Genomic DNA, 22,980 nt, shown 5'->3' with positions numbered 1-22,980 from the left:
TTGAAAGTTTTCTGGCTAAAGTGAGATAAACACTTATTTGTGATGTGATAAGGGAGAGTCATACCTTCCATAAGACATTGAATTAGATAGTTCTTTTTTTTTTTAATTGAGGCAATTGGGGTTAAGTGACTTGCCCAGGGTCACACAGCCAGTAAGTGTCAAGTGTCTGAGGCCGGATTTGAACTCAGGTACTCCTGACTCCAGGGCCAGTGCTCTATCCGCTGAGCCACCTAGCTGCCCCACAATTAGATAGTTCTTATGATTCTAAAATGCATTGAGTTCATGATCCAAAAGAAAATGGTAAAATTCAGTTAGGGCTCTAAATCCCATATCTAATGAATCCAACTAATATGGCTACTTAGAAACCCCTGCATCCTTGTCATATCTGAAGCTCTGGCATCTTGTACACACAAGCAGAATTGATTTCTTCTGAAAGATATTAAGTGACTTGCATGGGGTTAAATAGGTGGTATCAAAAGCAGAATCTGAGCCCAAGTTCTGACCCCAGAGTCAGTTCTGGGCACAAATGGCCATTAACCTCAATCCCTGTGTTTGCTCCACTATATTGTTTAGATGGAAAGAAACTTACTTGATAATAGGCAGGCACATAAAAATGGACACAATCCAGCTTAATATAAATGTGCTTTATTGCAGAGAAGTTATATTATTTACATGCTGCAACACATCACAACATAAATCTACCAAATATTTCCTGTTGGATGCTGTAGGTTGCCAGATAATAGTTTTAGAACCACAGAATAAAGTGAATAGACTTACAGTGATATTGACTCTACAACTCTCAGTAGCTATGATGCTAGAAGTCAAACGGCAGTGTTTTCAGTCCTACCTGTCATTGCTCGCATGCAGAAACCTAAGGAGCAAATACAAAAGTGTTGTCGATTTTCCAATCCATATGGCCATCAAAGCGTACGATGGGTTGAGTAATTTATTCATGTCTTAAAGCATTTAATTCTTGCATAAAACATACAAGTCTATTAAGGTTGGCATAAATCTATTTACTCATAAACCTGGATTAGAAACAAAGGAGTGATGATGCAGCCCATACATGCACAGAAGGACAACCTAACAAATGTTTGTAACCTTGGTGTTTGTTGACTTCTTGTTTTGATTGATTCTGATAGTAAATGCTTTAACAATTCTAAATTCTAATTCTCTTGGCTGAACATTACACTGTTGGAGAACAACTGTGGGTCAGAGAATATCACATAGGTCTAATTTAGCATGTCTCTAGACAGATCAATGATGCTTGACTTCTTACTTTTTGGAAGATAAGTTGTAATAAAACTGAGGCATATGAGAAATGACTCATTGGGCTCAAACCCCACTAGCCTAGGGAACAAATGTAACTTTTAAAAAATAGTACTTTCAAGATCCTCACAAGGGCATATCTTGAGTGATATAGTGTGGGGGAAGGGACCGTGCTATGGAGAAAAAAAATAGATTCTCTTAAATTCCACTTGATCTTGGCTTACCAACCTGAGTAAAGCAATAAGCAGACAAATCATCATACAGGGCACATGGATAGTGTGTAGGGTAGTAGAGAGGTCCCTACTTGAGACTTATTCCTGAACGAAAGAGCTGGGGAGATTTTAATGGGAAAGGAAGAGAACACGTGGCTCCTGTGCCATCCCTTTAGGGATAGGCTTCTCCAAGGGCATCCTGTTTCCTGTTTGAAATTCCTTTGTTCCTTTCTTCGTCTTCAATTTTGTCCACATTCCCTGGCTAAATGAAACCCAATCATTTGAGTTAGAAATGAAAAGGGCAGAGTAGGCACTTGACATACTACTATGTTTGGAACAGACAAGGTGATATCTGTTAAATTTTAATTAAATTAAAATACATTTTCAAGTTTTATTTTTTTTTGTAATAAAATAACGCTAAACCTATATGGGAAGCTACCAAGGTCATCCTGGCAGCCAGAAATCAGACCAGAGCCCAGACAAAGCAACTGCGTACTCAAGACAAGGTTTGAGGATTATAGCTGGCCTGTCGCTTGGTGTTAGTCATTCAATCAGCCAACAAGCATTTACTTATTATGTGCTAGACACTATTGCCATCTCAAAGTAACTTTGAGCCTTCAGTATAACACATGGGACTTTATCATAAAATAAACCTCTACATATCCTAGAGATCAATTTTCTGGCATTGAAATATGTGCATTCATAAAAATAATATTATAATATCCCTTTTTGCCCTTCCATACATGTTACACCCTAGGCAACTATTTGACTTGCTTAGCCGCCTCCTGGAGCTTAGCAGCCTAGTGTTTTCAGCACTCCCCAATCCTATGGCCATTAGAAAAGAATGACTTTTAGAAAACATGCCAGTGGAATGTTTTGTCTTGAGGCAGGGCTTTTTATTTTTAGCTCCAGTACAGACATATTACAATGGGAAGTCATAAGGTAGGGAACTTCCTCAGTGTTTAAGAGAATGAAGGACCAACCTCACCTTGTAGAAATTAAAGTAGGGTTCTGAACCTAAGATTGAACTGAAAAAGTGATGTTCCTGGGGCAGCTAGGTGGCACAGTGGATAGAGCACCGGCCCTGGAGTCAGGAGTACCTGAGTTCAAATCCGGCCTCAGACACTTAACACTTACTAGCTGTGTGACCCTGGGCAAGTCACTTAACCCCAATTACCTCACTAAAAAAAAAAAAAAAAAAGTGATGTTCCTACCTGAACAAATGAGGGAGTCTAAGTAAATAAGGTAGAGGAATTGACTTTACATTCAATATGCATAATTAGAAAATATTCATTAAATGATCTAGATGCGAACCCAATTTTTCTTAGCAGTTCTTTAAAAAAATAATCCCTTGAAAGCGCTCTCAGGGAATACCTCCCGATGTCTTTCCTCTGAAAAGGCTGATTTTCTGGTTGTATAGAATAGCTATAACTAGAATAATATCATTCCTTAGACTCTTCTCTTTCAAAAAAATAATTTAAAGCATATTTTCCTCATCCTTAGCTCTTCCTTTGTATAGGGATGCTAAGTATGAAATACTGAGAAAAATAATAGTGATTGAGGATTAACCAGAACAACTGGTTTAATGTCTGGCTTGTGACAAACAATGGATAAGTTGTCCTTAACTCATTGAAATACACAGCTAAGTAGGACCACTTGATCTCCAATATCAATAGAGCTTCTGAGTGCTAACATAGAAGTGCAAAACAGGTAACTTTTCTTGCATAAAAACCTTGAATAATACCATATCAAACTATGAGGTGAAATAATAGAGTCAAACTAAAATTCACAAGATAAATCACAGCCAAAACCAAAGAATTTTCTCATACCAAATTATGGCCTCCCAAGCCAGGGAAAGCTTACTGAACTTCTAGAAATGAACCAAAGTTGTAGATAGCAGGTATGTTGCAAGTTGCAATAACAATTGAATATCTGAAGATTGCATAAATGTGTTGTTGTGTCACATAATATCAAAGTTATTTGCAAAAATTATACAATCTGGAATGCTTGAATATGAGACACAACAATGTACTGAAACATACATTTATAAGAAAATGACAGCAATCAGTAATATAAAATGTATTTTTGGGATGCATTAAGTTAGCAGTGCTATCAAGGTTAAATGAGTAAAGTGAAAAGTTCATTTCAGTCAGCTGCTCAAGGATACAACTTTTCTTCATTTCTTCATTTTTTTTTCCAAACTCTTTCTGTATAATTTAGAATTCCCTCCATTTGTTTCTTCAAAGCTAAATTTCAATGGGTGATGGGGAAGGGTAACAAACATTTCCTTTAAATACATAGTATCCCCCAAAATCTTAGTGTTAAAACCACTAAGACTTTTGGGACGTCTCATATTTGCAACTTTTCTCTATATTATTAAATAAATTACTTTTTCGGGGCGGGGGGGGGGCGTAGAGAGAAGTGGGAAAGTTGTCACTCTGCTATTTGTTCCCAAGGTATCTTTCAGATCTCCAACTCCAAACTCGTCTACCCTTGTTGCAACCTTATGGTTTTCCATTGTCCCTCCTTGATGAACAAGTGCTCCTTGGGAATTCTCAGACCCTCCTAATCTTTTTTGGATGTTGATATCAGGGTTTCTTCCTTTCTCTTTTCCTTTTGCACAACATTCCTTTATGGGCATTCTACACTATAAAAGTGTCCCAAACCTCTTATTTGCGGGCTGTTGGTGTTTTATTTGCACTTAAAGCAGAAGAGGCCAACAAGGCTACGCTTCTCTCGGCATTTGGTAAGCCTGGGGTCTCATACTCCCAGGGACACACCTCAGCTCGGGATGTTAAAGGCTGCTGAAAGTTATTACTTGAGTTAAAAGAGGCAGATGAAAGCACATTTCCCTCAGAGGAAGATGGCATTTTTTTCTGGTCTCCTATTTGGTTGGTATTTTCTTTCTCTGCTTTTGATGCTACAACTTTGGAGGGCAGTTCATCATATTGACCTACACAAAGCTTGGTTGAAGGATGTTGACTGCCATTCTCTCCTTTCCCACCCCCAGGGAGAACCTGAGTCTTAGCATTCAAATGCTGTTTTTCCTCTTCAAACACATACTGTTCTGGGCTCTCCCAAGGGCACACCTCAGCCTTGTCAATGCTTTTCTGATTGGATGGCTGATAGCCTTCATTGGGCTTAGGCTTGTGCTGAGATTTCTCCTTTGGGTGGGGAGGTGTGTTTTTCTCCATTTCAGAAGCTGCAATAGACACATGTTTCTGAACTTTTGATTCTGAAGGCACAGGACCTGGTGTCAAGTCATAAAGCTCCCAAGGACACACTTCCCCAATGTCAAAGTTATCCTTTAACAAGCCTGGGCCTGTTTCAGAATTGGTAGTGGGTGCACTCACCCGGTGTTGTTTCATAATTCCAGATTTGGGGGGTTTCCTTGGCTCTTCAGAATGAGTGGAATTTTTCCAGGCAGAATCTTTAGTCTCTATTTTATCAGGGTTGGAATGTTTTCGGTTGAACTCTTTGCCTTTGAGTGGTGGTTTGGGGGATCTGTCATTTTCTTCCAGGCCTTGAACTGATGTTTTCCCAGTCAAACTAAGAGTCTTCTCCTTGGCACTTGCTATAACACTGAGGGACTTTTGTAACACAGATGTTCTTGGATTTCCAGGCTTCTTCTCTGAACTGAGGTTGTGAGCACTTGCTGACTTACACACCAATGGGACTGACTCCGTGGATGAAGCCTCTATATTTTCTGTAATCCGCTTGTTGATTTTTTTACCTGGAAGGGAGTCCAGCAGAGAGTTCTCTGTGGTCTCTACTTCTTCATTTTCTGTTGGTATGCTATTGGACTCTTCTGACTGGTCTCTAACATGATCATAAGTGCTGTGGGACTTCTTTAAGGAGAAGACACGGTTTTTCAGAGACTCTTCCTTGGCCTTCACAGTGGCACTGGAGGACTCTTGAGGGTTTTTCCTCACAATGATGGCATTTTTGGTTGCATTGTGGTCCATGACCTCCTTATCCTCCTTAGAGCACTGTCTGCTAACTGTTTCTGGGATCTCAGTGATGCGCCTCATGATGGAACGGCCAAGGCCCTTTTTTGAGCACCGCTTTTTCTGGAGGTGTGGATTATTTGTAATCATTTTCTTCCTCTTGTAGATTTCCAGCTGGGCATAGAGTTTCTTTAGTTCATCCTGAGAAGAGAGAAAAGCCAGAGGGTTACAAAATGAAGAAATGATGACAGTCAACTAAAAAAGACAGTAAGTGTGAGTCAAATTAGATTGATCTGGACTTTGTAAGAAAATTACATCTACTGAGTGAAGTGAGCAGAACCAGGAGAACATTGTACACAGTAACAGCAACTTTTTATGATGATCAGTTGATAGATTTGGCTCTTCTCAGCGGTGCAATGATCCAAGACAATTCCAAAGAATTCATTATGGAAAATGTTTTCCACGTCCAGAAAAAACAAACAAACAAACTGTGGATTCTGAATGTAGATTGAACCATACTGTTTGTACTTTTTGTTTTTGTTTTTGTTTTTTTACTTCTTTTTTGATGTTTTTCCCTTGTGTTTTGATAATTCTTTCACAACATGACTAATGCAAAACTATGTTTAATGTGATTGTACATATATAACCTATATCAGATTTGTTGCTGTCTGGGGGAGCGGGGAGGGAAGGGAGAAAAAATTTGGAACTAAAAATCTTACAGAAACAAATGTTGAAAACTATCTTTACATGTAACTGGAAAATAATAAAATACTTTTATGATTAAAAAAAGAAAATAACATCTAAACATATCATGTTATTCCTTTTTTTCTACATGGTTCCTTTTATATATTCCTTCTATATGGTTCTATTACACATTTGTGTTCAGTTAGAGACTGATCTTCAAGAGAGAAATAGTCCAAGGCCTTACATGACACATATCCTGTACTCACTTTTCATTGAGCACTTACTTTGGATTACTATGGTCAAGATTGAATCTGAACCATCACATTATGGACTTTATTGATGACATAACCAAGCACTTCTTTGGATAAATTATGAAATTATTCAGAAAGTGGTTCCCAAGATGTGAGATTTAGTTCAGACTGAGAAGTTTCCAAAATAATATTGAGTAATTACACAACAGATTATCTGCCCAGAAGGAAGATTCTTCACCCAGTTGTCATAACCTGTATGTCATATCAGTTCTTAATAATGTAGCCTTCTATTTTACCTGCCTGATGATGAGATATAATATTTAATACAATAAGATATCTACTGACATCTTTCACCTTCACATCCTATCCATCCATTCATCCATTTACCCAGGTCATCTCATTATCTCTCTATTGCCATTAGTCTGCTTGTCCCTATCTGGCCCAGTGCTCCTCACATTGGGCCAGCTAGGGAGGATTTTCCTGAATCCATGCCTTAGGCTATTGGAAAGTTAATCCATTCATTTTTAGTTCTCCTGCCTAGGGCCCTATCCAATTTTTTGGTGGATGAATGTGTTCAACCTGGTCCATTATGTCTATAGCCTGGTCCTAAACATGAAATGAACCATCCAGACATTTATCAAGGCCATTTCACCTTCTCTTTGCCCCCACATTCCCTCTTTTCCCCTCCACAGAACAAAATGTTCTTCCTTGACCACTTCTTGCTATGTGTGTTGTCTTCCCCTATTTGATGAATAAGGTCCTTGAGACTGGATCTCTTTTTAAATCTTTCTAATCCCCCCCTTGTTTAGCACAGTGATTGGAACAGAATATATACTTAATAAAATTAATGTAACAATAAAGTAGCATTTTCTAAAAAATCAGCAAGCACCTATTAGGCATCTTTATACGCTTTATGGTCTAGTCAAACTGGCTTTATGAGATGTTTTTCACACATGACACAATTCCCATCATCCTTTTGCATTGGATATTGATCATTCCACTTTGTATCTGCTGCTCTGCCTGGTTTCAACTCCATAGAGCATTATGTCCCTCAGCCAGGTATGCCCTAGAGTCTCCTCCATTGTTTCCCCAGCTTCTTTTGTGTGTTGTCTCTTTGTAAACTCTTGGAGGGCAGGGATTGTCTTTCTTTTTATTAATTGCATTCCCAGTGCTTAGGACCGTGCCTGGCACATAGTAGGTGCTTAATGAATGTTTTCAGAGTTGGATTGAACATCACTCATGAGTGAAAAATGTTCTGCCTTCTCATCTCTACCTGTTAGGATTTTTAAACCCCTCCAAGGCTCACATCAAATGCTTTCTTCTGTTTGAGGCCATCACTGCTAATTTCTTCCCTCTGTCCCCCATTACATCTTCCCCAGTAGAATGTAAGCTCCTTGAAGGAAAGGACTGATTCACTTTTGTCTTTGTACAGTTATGCAGTAGGACTTCAAAGTTTATTGATTAATTGATATTATGTGCTGGGTATTATGCTAGATGTCAAGGATACATAAACAAAAATTAAACAATCTCTGCCTTCAAGGGTATTATATTCTAATAATGGTTATGTGTACATGGATAAATTTCAATGGTCAAGTCTGATAAAATATTTGTCAATTCAATTAAAACCAGTTGGTCTGTTTGGGGACTGACTAGGTTATTATAATGATTTTACCCAATGACAGAGCTGGATTATAATACAGTCATATTTACAATGAAAAGGATTCTTTCTTTAGAAATTTCTAATACATATACATGCAAATAAATAGACATACATTCTTTCCTTCTTGAATAGAGATTGGTGCTTGTCGTATACACTGACTTGGTATAAAATATGGAAAAGAAAAAGATCAGGGTTACCCGGATATCTTCAGGGTCCAAGCTGTGCTCACTCCAGGCTGAATTGATACTACTATTCAAGTAGGATCCTGACCGGCCCATGTCAAGCTCATCTTCATATGCTTCTGTTGCTATATCATCTCTTGGATTATTGCTTGAATGTGAAAACTGCAACAAGGAATAAACACGAACTATTGGTGTGAATCCAAATTGTGAATCCAAAGTTCTTCGAAAAGTTGGGGTAGTCTATATTGGAAAAGAATACTGATTTGGAGTCAGAGAACCTGGATTTGCATCAAGGTGGTGAAGGTCACCTGTGTGTCTCTGGACAGGTTGCTTCACCTTTCAGGTTGGATTGACCCCCAGGAGTCCTTCCAGCTCTAATTGTATGTTCTTACAGTCCTCCAAAATGCAATATTTCTGCTTAGGTTCCTCAGGGTTGTCATTGTGGTATGATGGAAAGAGCACTGAAAATTGTTTCACAGGGCCTGAGTTCAAATGTCGACACTGTCCATTAGTACTATGTGAATTTGGGCAAGTTACTTGGTATTCCCACACTGATGAAAATTTGGTCCTTGATGTTCATCATTATTGTGAGAGCCTTATCTAAGCTTTTTGTGCATTCCCTCTTACAGGTTCTTAGTGCTCTTATTTACCCAGGGCTTCTTGTCAGAAGAATAACAAATCTTATAATTTACTGAGATGTTTGTGGGAGTTAATGATAATATAGTCTCCCTCTTAGGATTTGTTGTTATTGTTTAGTCATTTTCAGTCACGTCCAATTCTTTATGCTCCCTTTTGGGGTTTTCTTGACAAAGATACTGGAGTGGCTTGTCATTTCCTTCTCAAGCTCATTTTACATATTTAACAAGGTTAAGTGACTTGCCCAAGGTCATACAGTTATTGTGTCTGAGGTCAGATTTTAACTTAGGTCTCCCTGACTCCAGGCTGGGCACTCTATCCACTGTACCACCTAGCTATCCCTCTTAAGAGTGTTAATGTTTTAAGTAATAGCGGAAAAGAAAACTAAAGGAATGAATGCTTAATGTTGAAATTTCAGATATTGTGGTCCCTGAGGAGGGGAGATATTTGCAACCATAAGGGTGATCCTACTGTCCTTCAAATTATGTCATGTTGGTCATTATGTATATAACTTGAGTTTAACATCAGGCCATAACATAGAGTTTTACCAAAATGAAGGACAAAATATATCATATTACATCTATAATCCACAGCTGTGGTGCAAACTGCATTCAAATATCTGCATGTACATTTAGTACTGCTGGCCTGGAAGTCCATGGGAAATGGTTCCAATCTTGGTTTGGCTATTTGTGTTATCTGGAATGAGTCACTCTGTACTTTTTTTTTACTAAATTCCACATATAGGGTACTGTACTAGTTGAGCTCTCTCTCTCATTGTCCCTCATTTAATTTCTAAAATTCCACAATTCTATGCAAAACTCCAATCCTTAAATGTAGCTGTACTTGTAAAATGTCTTAGCCAAGCCACAGACTAGAAGATAAAGGTAAATATTACATGAGATGTTAATGTCAGGTGAAACCATATTAGTAAATCTTTATTGAGCATTTATTGTTTGGTGACCATGGGCCAATGAGGGTTTTTTTTCTAAGATATATTTTCTTTTTTTTTTTCACCTTTGTTTTTGTAGGGCAATGAGGGTTAAGCGACTTGCCCAGGGTCACACAGCTAGTTAAGTGTCAAGTGTCTGAGGCTGGATTTGAACTCAGGTCCTCCTGAATCCAAGGCCAGTGCTTTATCCACTGCACCACCTAGCTGCCCCCTGATAGATTATTTTCTAATTTAGAAAGTCTGTGATTCTACAGTATGTGCTGACTGGTTGTGAGAGAATAGGAATGAGTAAGTAAGTGAGTAAGTGAGAAGATTTAGAAGAAAATCAACTAAAACTACTATGAATTCTTTTTATGTGTCTTCAATTAATGAATGGAATTTAGATTTAAAAGGAAAAAAAAAGGAAGTTCAAAGTATGCCAGAGAAGTCACTAACAGAAATATTTTAAACATACAGTGTATGCACATAAATACCTACATAAGCAATAGGTATTGTAGACTTGTAATGCTGTATTTTTTCCTTTTCTTTTTAAAACATTTTATTTTATTTTTAATTTATGGAATAAAACATGAATTCTCATAACGGAATAATAAAAAGATGATTGCACATGAAACTGCAAATCTATTAGATACAATTTGCTATTCTTTTCATATATAGTATGTCTAATTACATAGAAGATAGTGATGGGATGTGATTTTACTGGTAAAGGGAATTCCTAGGTGATGAAACCCCCTTTATCAATGTAAGATGGCACCTTATCTACCACTTATTCTTAGAAAGTTCCAGAGGGCACACAGAGATTATTGCCCTGCCTAGTGACACACAGCTAGTGTGTCTCAGAGGCAGGAATTGAACCCAAGTCCTCTTGGCTTGAAGACCAGCTTTCTACCCAATATGCCATGCTCATCATGTATTATAGTACACTGGATGCAATGGATCCAACTTTTATTTATGGAGAGGCATTGTGGCATAGTATATAGAGGGTTGGCCATGGAGTCAAGAAGATCTGGCTTTGAAGACCTGTCTCTGTGCATATCAGTCATCTAACCCTGGGTAAGACTTAACCTATCAACATCTGAGGCAAATCTCTAAATTGTAAACTATTAGGTTATGAAGTTATAACTAAGATTTTAAATTATAGACAAGTTGCCAATCTTCATTGGTGAAAGGAGTTTTCCCATCACAGGTCTATACAAAACGGGAACAAAAAATCTCCATTCTTTAAAAGATTTAAAAATCAGCATCCAAATTGCACCATGATAACCTCATGAAACTCCCACTGAAGTCTTGGGAATGAGTAAGTAGCCTCAGAGGAATCAAAATCCATTAACCACCAAGCCAGTCTTGGAAGTAGGAACCAATATGTAGCAACAAAAAATTCAGCCTCTTGTCTTTTTCAGAGAGAAACAGAGTATAGAGAATGGGTCCAACATTCTGTTGTTTCCCAGGATAAATTATTACTCATCTTGGGCTTAGTGTACAAAGCATGATTTGCAATGCTGATAGTATTTCCCAAGTCATCCAGTCAGAATAAAATCTCAATTCCCAAAATGCCACTACATTTTCTGGGAAGAAAAACATAAATGACAAAATATCTTACCATCTAGTAGTAATATTATTTTAAAAGGAAAAAATACCAATTAAGGAAAAGGGATTTTAAAAAAAGAAAAAAGGATTTGAGAGCTAAGGGACAGGCTACCTTTTTATCCTTAAAAATGTTCTTGGCATTTTTAGAGAATTTACACTGAGTATATACTTTATTCCTACCAATTAATATTACTGGGGTTGAATATTGGAAACAATTGTTGAAAGGAAAGATGTAAAAAGACTTGCATCAAGTCACCCACCTACACAAAACCCATCACCTGCTCCCCATTGCTCATGGGATAAAACCCAAATGCCTGAGTCTGATGTGGATTTGGGCAACCTACTTTCCCTATCTCATCTTTGGCTGTTCTACATCACCCTTTAGTCCAGACAGACTGGTCTCAAAATCTCTGGACCTTGACTTGAAGTGCCTCTGCCCCTTTCTTCATATTGCTCCCCTGCCGTCCCACACTTCTCAACCTCTCTCATCCTTTAATCCCCAATTGAATGGAGCCTTCCCTGAATAGCCTGCAAGGATCGAGCCCTTGTCTAAATTCCAGTATCACTTATCTCCATATGCCACTCATCAGATGTATAAGCTGTACACTGTACTGCCATGGACTTTGTTATTTTTTTTTAATGTGTCCATAGCTTGTCTTCTTAGCTAGTTTCCCAAGGACAGGATTATGCTTTATATGTCAGTCAATGTGTCTATCTCAAAATCTATTACAAAGCATAGTCACTGGGTTGTGATATTAAGGATCTCCAGAGCTTGGAGAACACTGAATCCAAACCATGTCTTTTACAGATGGGGAAATTGAGGCCCAGGGATGTTGTGGCGTCCAAAATTGCATAGTAAGTTCTAGAAGCAGGATTTGAACCCAGATTCTCTGACTTATGAGCCAGTATTCTTTCCACTGGCCTACACTATCTCCACATAGAATAAGCTAGAAAGGACTTTTGAGGTCATCCAGACCAATCCTTTCATTTTATAGCCCAGCAAAATGAGGACCAGAAAGCTTCAGTTTATTGCACGAGGTTCAAATTCCATAGAAGGAGGACATTTGACTCCAAATAATACAGCATTCTTTCCAACTATGCCATGCTGCAATTGTCACTCAAAAACCCCCAGTCATTGATTGACTGAACAAGGTAGGAAAAATCCTTCTGCATTTAGACAGTTGTACAGTATATTACTTTTTATAGAATCATATATTTACAGCTAGGAAGGTTCTTACAGGTCTCCTCATCCAATTTCCTCATATTAGAGAGAAAACTGGAGTTCATAGAGGTTGTGTGATTATCCCAAATTGACACAAGTAGCAGATAGTAGAACTAAGGTTTAAGTCTTCCTACTTCTTTCTCCTTCCATCACACTATGCTAACTCTTCTTTATACTCTGGTTAATGGAAGAATAATGTTTTATTCAGTGTATGAAGTTGCTAGTGTTAAGGATGAGAAGGACTCTTGTTTTTCTCTTATAATTCACTCTGTTCCCCAGCAAACTGAGTTGCTTTGAAAACGTGAGATCTCCTTGTAGTTGAAAACTAAAAGAATGGTCATATAAATCTATTGCTGAGTAGACATATTCCATAATATTCTGAAAAATCTTGTCTTGCTTCTAAATTCATAGCAATTCTGGGAAACTGGATTAGAGTAGGGTTTTAAATAGAGGGAAACTCCTTTGTAATACAAAAATTGGTAAATATAATAATGCTCACCCTAAAAAAATTTAACAAATATAAATGTGCCTTAAACTATAGAAGGCTAAATGTATAACTAATCATTACAATTAGTTATCTGTGCTACATCCTGCTTTTTTCTTAATCCGTGTGGGAACATAATTTGATTAGGCATACATTTGAGCTCTGCTCATAAAGTTATGACACTAATTTTTATAAGCCATATGTGAAAATCAATCTTACTAATTTTCAATTACAGTCTACACAGTACATATACTTATGTATTTCAAAGTTTTATACACTTTTATTAATTTATTTATCTATCTGTCCATTTATTTTAGTTGTTTACCTATCTATCATCTCTTCATTTATCTATCTATTTTTTAATTTGTTCATTCATTTGTTTATTTTTTCAGGGCTGTGAGTGTTAAGTAACTTGCCCAGGTCACACAGCTAGTCAAGTGTCAAGTGTTTGAGGCCAGATCTGAACTCAGGTCCTCCTGAATCCAGGGCTGGTGCTTTATCCACTGTGCCACCTAGCTGCCCCTTTTATATACCTTTAAAAATAAATATTAAGAACAATTGTTATGATAATAGACCAAGACACAAAAAGTAAGGAACAGAAATGGATTTTTAAAAACACCATGAGAATATACTTTTGGATTTTTCAAATCCAGATATGAATCCCAAATGTTCCAATCCAGTTTTAAGTCATGGTGGCTGCAGAGATTAGGGATAAGAAATTAATGTTCTAAATATCATCTCTATTAGAACTGTACTGTGGGTTCTTGAATGTTTTTTTTTGTCTGTCCAACTTCCCTAAGTTAAATGGCATAACAGTGCTGCATTTCAGAAATCCTGGACTCATACCCTGGCCTCTTCTGAGAGTAGTTCTGTATAAATATTATTATGTATATTGTTTACATTTATTCTTAGAAAAATGTCATCATTCTAAACCATAAGAGATAAGCAAAAGCTCAAAAGGATTCCTAGAAATAGCTCTCAAAAGTATCTCAATGACTAACCCAGAGAGAATTCCCTGGAATCCACTCAAATTTAAATATAACAAGTCTTTAAGATACTGGAGAAGTCCTTGGCAAACTAATTTTAGATTTTATCAAAGTAAAAGTTTTTATAAAATCATTTTGATATTTGGTCAATCCAAATGTAGTCAGGTCTCTAGTTTATAGTGGAGAGAATTTTTTACGTAATCCATAAAATATGATTCCCCACACACACCTTTTTCTAGTTCTACATTTTAATGAGAAAAAAAAAAACATTCTAAGTTCCTTCAAAGGAGTGTTTTGCCAGAAAAAGAGAAATTAGAAAAATACCTTTGGAATCAAAAGTAACCCAATGGTGACTGTCACAGTCAAATGGGTATGTGCAAAAAATAGCATCAGCATCCAGTCGGACTGAAGTTTTGAAGCAAGAACAAATCTGAAATGAGAATGCATAAAGTTAGCAATTACCAAGATTATGATGTAAGAAGCTAAGCACTTCAAGACCTTTCCCCCTCTATCTGATCTATAAAATTAAATTCATGATGGAGTCTACTTAACAAAGATTCTGATGTGTACTTTCTCATCTTAGAATGACAGAGTTCATCAAACATGAGCATATTTGCAGATTTTTAAAAAAAACAGGAAATCAGAATATTTTACTCAACTATTAGCCCTTACAAAAAAATGATGAATTCACATTATAATTTGCCATTAACTTTCCAGAAGATGCTATTACATTATGGCCCAGTTGCATCTGCAAAGTGAAGGTGGGGAACAAAAGAGAATCCAAATGAATTACGTATTATTAACTGATGGTTTTAGAAACTCCAAAATGAGAGGCTTTCATGGATGACCAATTTTAGAATAAAGCAAATCCAAATAACTCCTTGATTAAAATATTCTTTACTAAATTAAAATCATTGAAAAATGCTAATCAGAATAAAGCAGGGAGAGAGCTGGTGGTTATCTGCATTTGTGTGTTTCCCAAGATTTAAATGGCAACCAATGTAATGGATGAATGGATGTACTACTTGTTTGCAATTTGCATGATTTTTTTTTAAAGTCCACATTTAATGGGATTTTGAGTACTTCAGTTAACCAGGTTTTTAATTTCAATTTAAATATTTTAAAACAGATTTTTCCACCAGAAACATATGCAATTATGATCCAGGAAAGACCTACTGAAGACACTGGCTTGTGTACAGTATTGGCTACAACAATTCGGGAAAATTCTCAAGTTAAATCTACGGTTGCAAGTAGAAAGTAAAGCTGATTACTAAAGGCCTATTGCCCTTCTTAAGTAAAATCAGAATGGTTTGAATAATATTAATTTTTTCATTGTACTTCCCCTTTTAATATTTCTATATACATCCCCAATTATTCAAGAAGGTTGGGTATAATAAAATTCCGATGGCCTTAGATCCTAGGTATTCTTTTCAGTGACAGAGTGATACCAATTTGGGCACTTAGGGAAAGAAACAAAAATATTTTCAGGGCAAGCAGCCTTATCAGGCCCTCACAGGATTACAGGATCTTAACTGTGGAGCTGGAAGGGACCCTACCTGACCTCTAGTCCAGTTTCCACATTTTATAAATGAAGATACTGAAGGAAAGACAGGGAAAGGGCCTTGCACAGCGTGACACAGGAGCAATTTCCCCCATCCTCTCATGAAATAAAGGGCACGTGACCCAAAGCAGACTGAATATTTATTTTACTCCATGCAGAGATGAGTTATTTCTTACTCTGTACTGTTACCATGTGAGTCTGCTGAGTAAGCTCACTTCACAAAACAGTGTAACCCAAATCATTTTTAGAAGTCATAATTTCTATTGATACTAAGGAAATAGGGAAGACTTGTCATTTCATTAGAGTACGGAAGAACTTGTATCGAAATTCTCTCTATCCATGAAGACAAACTTGTAATTTGTAATTTATAATTTTAGGGAATTGCCTGGGCTACTGACAGGTTACATGACTTACTGATATTTCCACAGCTAGTATGTGTCAGATATTGAAGTTATTCCCATGTTTATCTGAGGCCAGTGCTCTATCTACTACATGAGGTGGCCATGGCACTGGAGTTATATTTGGTAACAGAAACTGCCAAAAATGTACAACTCTAAAGTTGCTGAAATTTAACTTCTATATTCATAATAATAACTAGCATTTATATTGTACTTCAAGGTTGGCTAAACACTTTACAAATATCTCATTTTATCCTTATAACAATGCTGACAGTTAATTTTTTACTCCATTTGTACAAATGAGAAAAGTGAGGCAGATAGAAGTGAAGTGACTTGCCCAGGGTCACACAGCAAATGTCTAAAGCCAGATTTGAACTTCAGGTCTTCCTAACTGTTGGTGCAGTTCTCTATCCACTGCACCATTTAGATGCCTAGTATATGTATTTATGTTGCAGGTCAAGCTGATAAAATTTCTGATACTGAAGACAATGAGATTACAATTAAATTCTTAAACACTCATGGATAAAGATATTCTCTAGTTTTGCATACCAACGGAAGTAATAAACAATAAACATTTTTAGGGAAAACATATCTATATATGTTTGTGTGTATATATGTGTGTGTGTGTGTGTGTGTGTGTGATTCTTCATTACATATTAGTTCATATATCTTTAAAAGGATAATCTCAAAAAAAAAAGAGTCTCATACAAATATCCTTGATGTAACCAATAACATCATGAGTCTCCTTTTGATGATGATGAGACTTTGAACCCTGCAGTCTAGCTAGAAACATTTCAAGTTGGGGGTAGCTAGGTGGTGCAGTGGATAAAGCACCAGCCCTGGATTCAGGAGGACCTGAGTTCAAATCTGGCCTCAGACACTTGACACTTACTAGCTGTGTGACCCTGGGTAAGTCACAACCCTCATTGCCCTACCAAAAAGAAAGAAAGAAACCTTTCAAATCAAGATTGGCTCCAGTCATAAATTTTTGAGCTTCACTTTTCCAACTAAGCTGCAAATATTTGCAAGAGACCTGCAGTTTATCCTACTCTGGGGGTTTGGCTGAGAGCCCAAACTATATAAATGCTTTTGTTATGGTGGTAAAGGGATAGGAAAGAAAAATAGATCTCAGACTTCCCAAAGTTAAGTAGGATCAGTGCTTCAGAGGAGAATAGGCCGAATAGAAAAAGGAGGACAGGGTGTGTCATGGTTTTCTCCATTCTTTCTGAAATAAGAAATTTGATCTAGGATTGTCTTTCTTCCCATGTATCACACATTTTGAAGAGGAAAAATTCATATAAGATTTGAGGTTTGAATAGATAGTCATGGTAATGAATTTTAAAATAGATCCCAAAGGAATACATGTTTTGGTTATATTGAAAGAAAATGAAATTGTGTCCATTATATTGGAAACACCATTGAGTCATACTTAATCCTTAGGAAAGATGACTCAGATGGAAGGAACAGATTTCTTTTTTTTTTTTTTTGCTATCTACTTCTGTTGTAGGGATGGATTTAATTGATCAAATTGATTGTGAGGCATCCCAAAGAATTACAAGACTCAGTGACTCAGTTTTCCAAGTTTTATTAAAATACTGTGAGGCTACAGGGAGACCACCAAGGAGAAATGTGTCTCCAATAGAGAGAGGAAAACGGTTATATTTATAGTGAGAAAAGTAGGTTACTTCCTCATTATCTTATTCTCCTCCTTAGGGAGGTTCATATCCTAATTTGGCATTCTTTGGGTCCTAAGTCATCCTCCAAGGTGGGCCCCTTTTTTCACTAGGGGAGTGTTTTGGGGGTTTAAATGTCATAAGGTGAACCTAGGACACATTTGTTCTTTCTGTGCATGTTCATAAAGATATGTGTAGAATTGTCAGACCCCAAGAGTCTCTGTTTAGGATATCTCTTTACTTTAGGATCTAGTTTCTAGGTGCAGTTTCTGTTTCCTGTCATCTAGGAATATTAATGGCTATTAATGGTTAATGGTACCTGGTTATTGGCTCCTTAAGTTTCTGTTGATGGTGTTGTTTGATAGTACCCCTCTGGTTACTCAGGTCTTAGTTTCCCTGTTAATCCTTGTAGCTACTATTGATCAAATCTTAGGTTATCTGTTAACCCTTTTAACCTCCTCCATCACTTCCTATTCTGGGACTTCACAGAAGATATAGGTATGGCCTATGAGTAGTATATCCATCCACATGATAAAAATGGCTATTTAAACTCACATAGGTATATAGTCATTTTCTTAAATTATGACTTTCATATAACACATAATACAAGTACAATCAATGTATCTAATTTATTTTGGTGTAAAATACTTTTAATTGCTTAGACTGACTTGCTTTCTCATGAATGACATTAGGCAAGTCGCAACTTTCTTGACCTCTTTTTTATGTGTAAAACGAGGTGAGAGTGGACTCAAATGATCTGTTTCCTTCTAGATTGAAAGCTCTGATCCTATGGGGGAAAAATAATCAAGTAGTAATCATTTATAAAAGACCTTCTATGTGCCTAATACTATGTATAAAATGAATATTATATGTGAATGTATGTTTCCAATATGAGAATAACTAATTCAAGTGAATGAATCTCTGAGGCATCTAGCCTGAGATGTGATCCAATGAAGTCGTTAACATTAAGTCAGTTAAATTGAGAGTTATAAATGCAGAGCCTTTTCCTTCATTTGATGTCGGTTTGTCAAAGCAAATATCCAAGCTTCCCTTTGGCTATTTAGCATCTCACTTGCTGACTACTGTGGTGACATGTTTCAACCACTGCTGCAGCTCTGCCTGGCAGGGACTGGAAAGATGTGTTAGCTATACAGTTCATTTAAGGACATGTGGCCTTATTAGTCTAGGAGTCTCTGAAACACATTTTTAAAGTATTGATCAACTGTAGAAATAAAAGGACTGAGTGGTGGAACTAAAGCTGGAGAAGACAAGGTCCACCCAAGCTCTGCAAGTGTAGGGGACTGAGTAATTTTAAAATTTTGAACCTCCAGCACCTAGTACTGTGCCTTAATAATAATAGTTGGTAATAGCTACAATTTATATGTTAGTTTATTATGTGCTAAACACTTTACAATTACTATCTCATTTGTTCGTCACAAAAACCTTATGAGGTAGGAGCTATCATTATGCCCATTTTTATAGAGGGAAACAGAGGTCAAGTGACTTGTTCAAGGTCACACATGGGTCTTTTAATTTTTTTTTAATTTAAAAAAAAATTTTTTTTCCCCCACACATGGGTCTTTCTGACTCTGGGCCCAGAGCTCTATCCACTACACCAAATTAGCTGTCTGATATATAGTAGGTGTATAATAAATATTCTTTACCTTGAACAGCAAATCACTGGTTAGAAAAAGAAAAATTCTATCACATGGCATTTTGGTTTATATATACCATGCAATTAGATATATCAAAATTACTTTTAATAGAATTGGTGGGTGATTTTTAGTGCTATGCAATAAAAAACTCAGAGGCAAGTTAAGAAAGCACAACTGTCGGCATTGAACAAAACATGATCCACAGAATCTTAGAGCTTTTAGGGAACTTTAGAGATTATCTAGGGCATGGGCTTCTTAAGTCAGTGCCAATTAATTTGTAAATTTGGGTTCAGATCTGGCTTCTGATGCTCATTTGCTGAGAGACTACAGCAAGTCATCTAACATCTCTAAGCCTGTTTCCTTATTTGTAAGTGAGAAAGTTGGACAAGATATCCTCTAAAGTCACTTCAGTATCTAAAAATATGATACTATGTTTAATAACCTTCATCTTTAAAGTCTCTTCCTTTTCAGCTATTTCTCTATTTTCAAGATATTTCAAATGATGAGAAAGACATCTTTCTTATTTTCTCTACCACTTTCTGTCCTTCAAAGTTGTGATGAGTAAAACTAAATATGTGGTTGCCCTATTCCTGTCCCAAGTGTGGGGAATTTTAGCTGGGGCTTATCATATAGTTGTTACTTAGAAATTAGAGGCTACTGCACCAGTTTGGGGGCAATAAGCATTTATTAAAGTATATTAAATATTAGTAAAGAGAGACATGAGGAATTCAGAAAGTTTAGAAATCCTACATACCTAGAACAAGGCACACCCCCACCACCTTGGAGTCTTGGGCCAAAAAGAGCAAGTTCCTATGCCTGTGAGAGCTGAAGCTACCTGTGGGTCTGGAAGAGGCAGTCCCTACACAACACTCCAAGTTAATTGGCCATGTGGTAAAATAATGAAATTTGGCAGACTGATTGGGATGGGCCACACCTGGCCTATCCTGAGTGACATATGCTGCTGATGTCAGCAGAAGAAACCACTCTCCATAGGCAGTTTGTAGGACCTCCCCTTTTGGGGAAGGGAGAGTAAAAGCTTGCTGAGGGGTGCTCAGTCTCTTTTCTGGTCAGATGAGCTGGTGGAAGCGGACGAAAGAGAGGCTTTTCTTGGCAGTTTATCCTGTGGACCCTGGCTGCATAGCTGTTTCCCATTGAAGCTACAGACCCCAGATGGTGAGTTAATAAATGAGCCCAGCTCTTTGGAATTAGCTGAGCTGGAAGCGAGTTTGGGGATTGTATAGGCTTTTTGTTAGAGCTAGGGGGATTATCCATTTTTCTTTTTCTCTATTCCCTTGTCTTTGACTTTATTAATTTCAACTTTGCTGTGTATTTTATTCCCATTAATAAAACCTGATTTGTGTGTGGAAAAGAGTCTGTTAATCTCCTTTCTTATTGGCCTGGGAGAAATATCTAAAAAGGCAGTTCGGAGTGGAGGAAGTTTTGGACCTAGAGGTCCCTTCATTATTTTCTGAACCCCAATATTAAGGCGAACCACCCAATTAACTCTCTACAGATTAAATTTGGTCCCCACAGCCAAGATCATCCCAAATCCATTGGTTCACTGGATTTAAGGGCAGTCCATGAGTAGATCATGCTGAGGTCAGAGTTCAGATCCTCTGGCTGGAACAAAGCTTTCAGGTAGGTGTGGTTTTGAGTGAGGTAACTTTCTAATTCTGGGCTGACCTTAAGAAAGATCAGGCCTGGCTCTATTATTAATAGTTTTTTCACAAAGTAAAGAATTGGGAGCTTTTAGGCAGCTTTGCAACAGATTCATTTTGAGTCCTACATTGAAGCTTGCATTCATTTTTTTTTTTAAATATTGAGCTACTATAAAAACATATACAGGGACAAATCCTAATAAAACAACTGATAGAAATCTCCCTTTGTTCATTTCACCATGAACAGTTCCCACCTACCTCCCTTTTATTTTCACCACTGTAAAAGTGACATGCAGTACCAAGGGAAAACTACATTCTCTTATAAAAGAAATGCATGTATCCCTGAATGAAACTGTACACTATGTTCAGCTCAGAAGTCCTAACTCTGCAACACTAGTCCATTCAAACACTTAATGAGATATTCTTTTCCACAGCAATCAAATACACTCAAACCAGTGTGTGTGTGTGTGTGTGTGTGTGTGTGTGTGTGTGTGTGTGTGTGTGTGTGTGTGTGTGTAAAAACTTGTTGAATACAATTTGGGGGCTACAAACCAGTATCCAGAACACACATAAAAACAGACAACAATAGTTCATCTACATCAACCTGAAAATGTTCATTAAATATATTGAACCATTGGTTTACATACATTTTAAATCTAGAAAGAAACTCAACAGAGGTTTTGAAGAGGAAGGTGATAATGTACACAACAGGGGAAGCTGATTAGTTAGAATAGAGAGTATAATTATATTGTATGCATTGCCCATTTCAATGGAAAGAAAAATTCAAGCAATTCAATATATTGGGGTAGCTAGGTGGCACAGTGGATTAAGCACTGGCCCTGGATTCAGGAGGACCTGAGTTCAAATCTAGCCTCAGATACTTAACACTTAGTAGCTTTGTGACCCTGGACAAGTCACAACCCCAATTGCCTCACCAATATATATATATATATATATATATATATATATATATATATATATATATATATTCTTAAATTATTCCATTAGGAAAGCTATTCATTCTTTGACATTTAAATTAAACCAAGATACAGCAGAAAAAAGTAAAACACTTGCCTAATTGTATGGAATATAGCCGAGATAATGAGCTCATTGTGAACTGCAACAGCCATATAACGTGGCTCATGAAATGCTGATGGGACTGTCCGAACTGCATAGCAGAGATAAACACCCCACAAGAGGAATAAAAATTCAGCTGTGAGAAGAACAGAAAGAAATAATTTGCCATTAGTTTTGTAAGATGAAGCAGAAAGTTAAGTTGAAGTTACTCAGCAAGCATTTTAAAGTGTGTGTATAAGATATATACTACTCATTGGAAAAAGTCGTAAGTCGTTCCATTCACATAGCTATGATGTGGTCCTAATAAACTTTTTTTTCACCATTATGCAATAGACCATCAATTTTTCTAACGGGATAATCTTGGTTTATTTATTTACCCAGGACAGTAAACCCCACAGATAGACCATCACTTCTTATCAGATAGAAAGATTATGGAAATTGGAAAATTGGCTGTGGATGTCCTGAGAAGTCTGGCCAAATTCTTACCCAAGTTTGTTTAAGACTGCTGGTGTTAGGGGCAGCTAGGTGGCAAAGTGGATAAAGCACCCACCCTGGATTCAGGAGGAACTGAGTTCAAATCAGCCTCAGACACTTGACACTTACTAGCTGTGTGACCCTGGCAAGTCATTTAACCTTCATTGTCCCGCCAAAAAATAAAAAGACTGCTGGTGTTTATAATACAAAAGAGGCCTTGGATAACTCTGATTGGTCAAGTTAAATAATAATCAAGTCAGTCAATTTGTTAGGTTGAAGTTTTTTAAGCTTATGCCTGATTTGCATCAACTCATCACTATAGCACACTGAGGATTATGAAGTACTTTTCTTGTAATAAACTTCTTACATAAAAAAGCTAGGATTTTTAAAAAAATCACTGAAACTGAATTTTGCA

The 22,980-nt window shown here is 37.0% G+C and overlaps 1 protein-coding gene across 1 annotated transcript in view; it reads right to left on the bottom strand.

The window, feature by feature from the left end:
* Nucleotides 1-629: 629 nt before the first annotated feature.
* GPR158 (G protein-coupled receptor 158) overlaps nt 630-22,980 on the bottom strand; it is a 441,872-nt gene continuing 419,521 nt past the window's right edge. The window contains 4 exon segments of the mRNA XM_043967006.1: nt 630-5,629; nt 8,221-8,367; nt 14,394-14,499; nt 22,089-22,227. Of these exon segments, the coding sequence (XP_043822941.1) occupies nt 4,151-5,629; nt 8,221-8,367; nt 14,394-14,499; nt 22,089-22,227 (1,871 nt within the window). The 3' untranslated portion in view covers nt 630-4,150.

The sequence above is a fragment of the Dromiciops gliroides genome, chromosome 5 (genome assembly GCF_019393635.1).
Source record: "Dromiciops gliroides isolate mDroGli1 chromosome 5, mDroGli1.pri, whole genome shotgun sequence".
Taxonomy (NCBI): Eukaryota; Metazoa; Chordata; class Mammalia; order Microbiotheria; family Microbiotheriidae; genus Dromiciops; species Dromiciops gliroides.
Note: the sequence above shows the minus strand (reverse complement) of the source record. Positions and strands in the feature narration are given on the sequence as shown.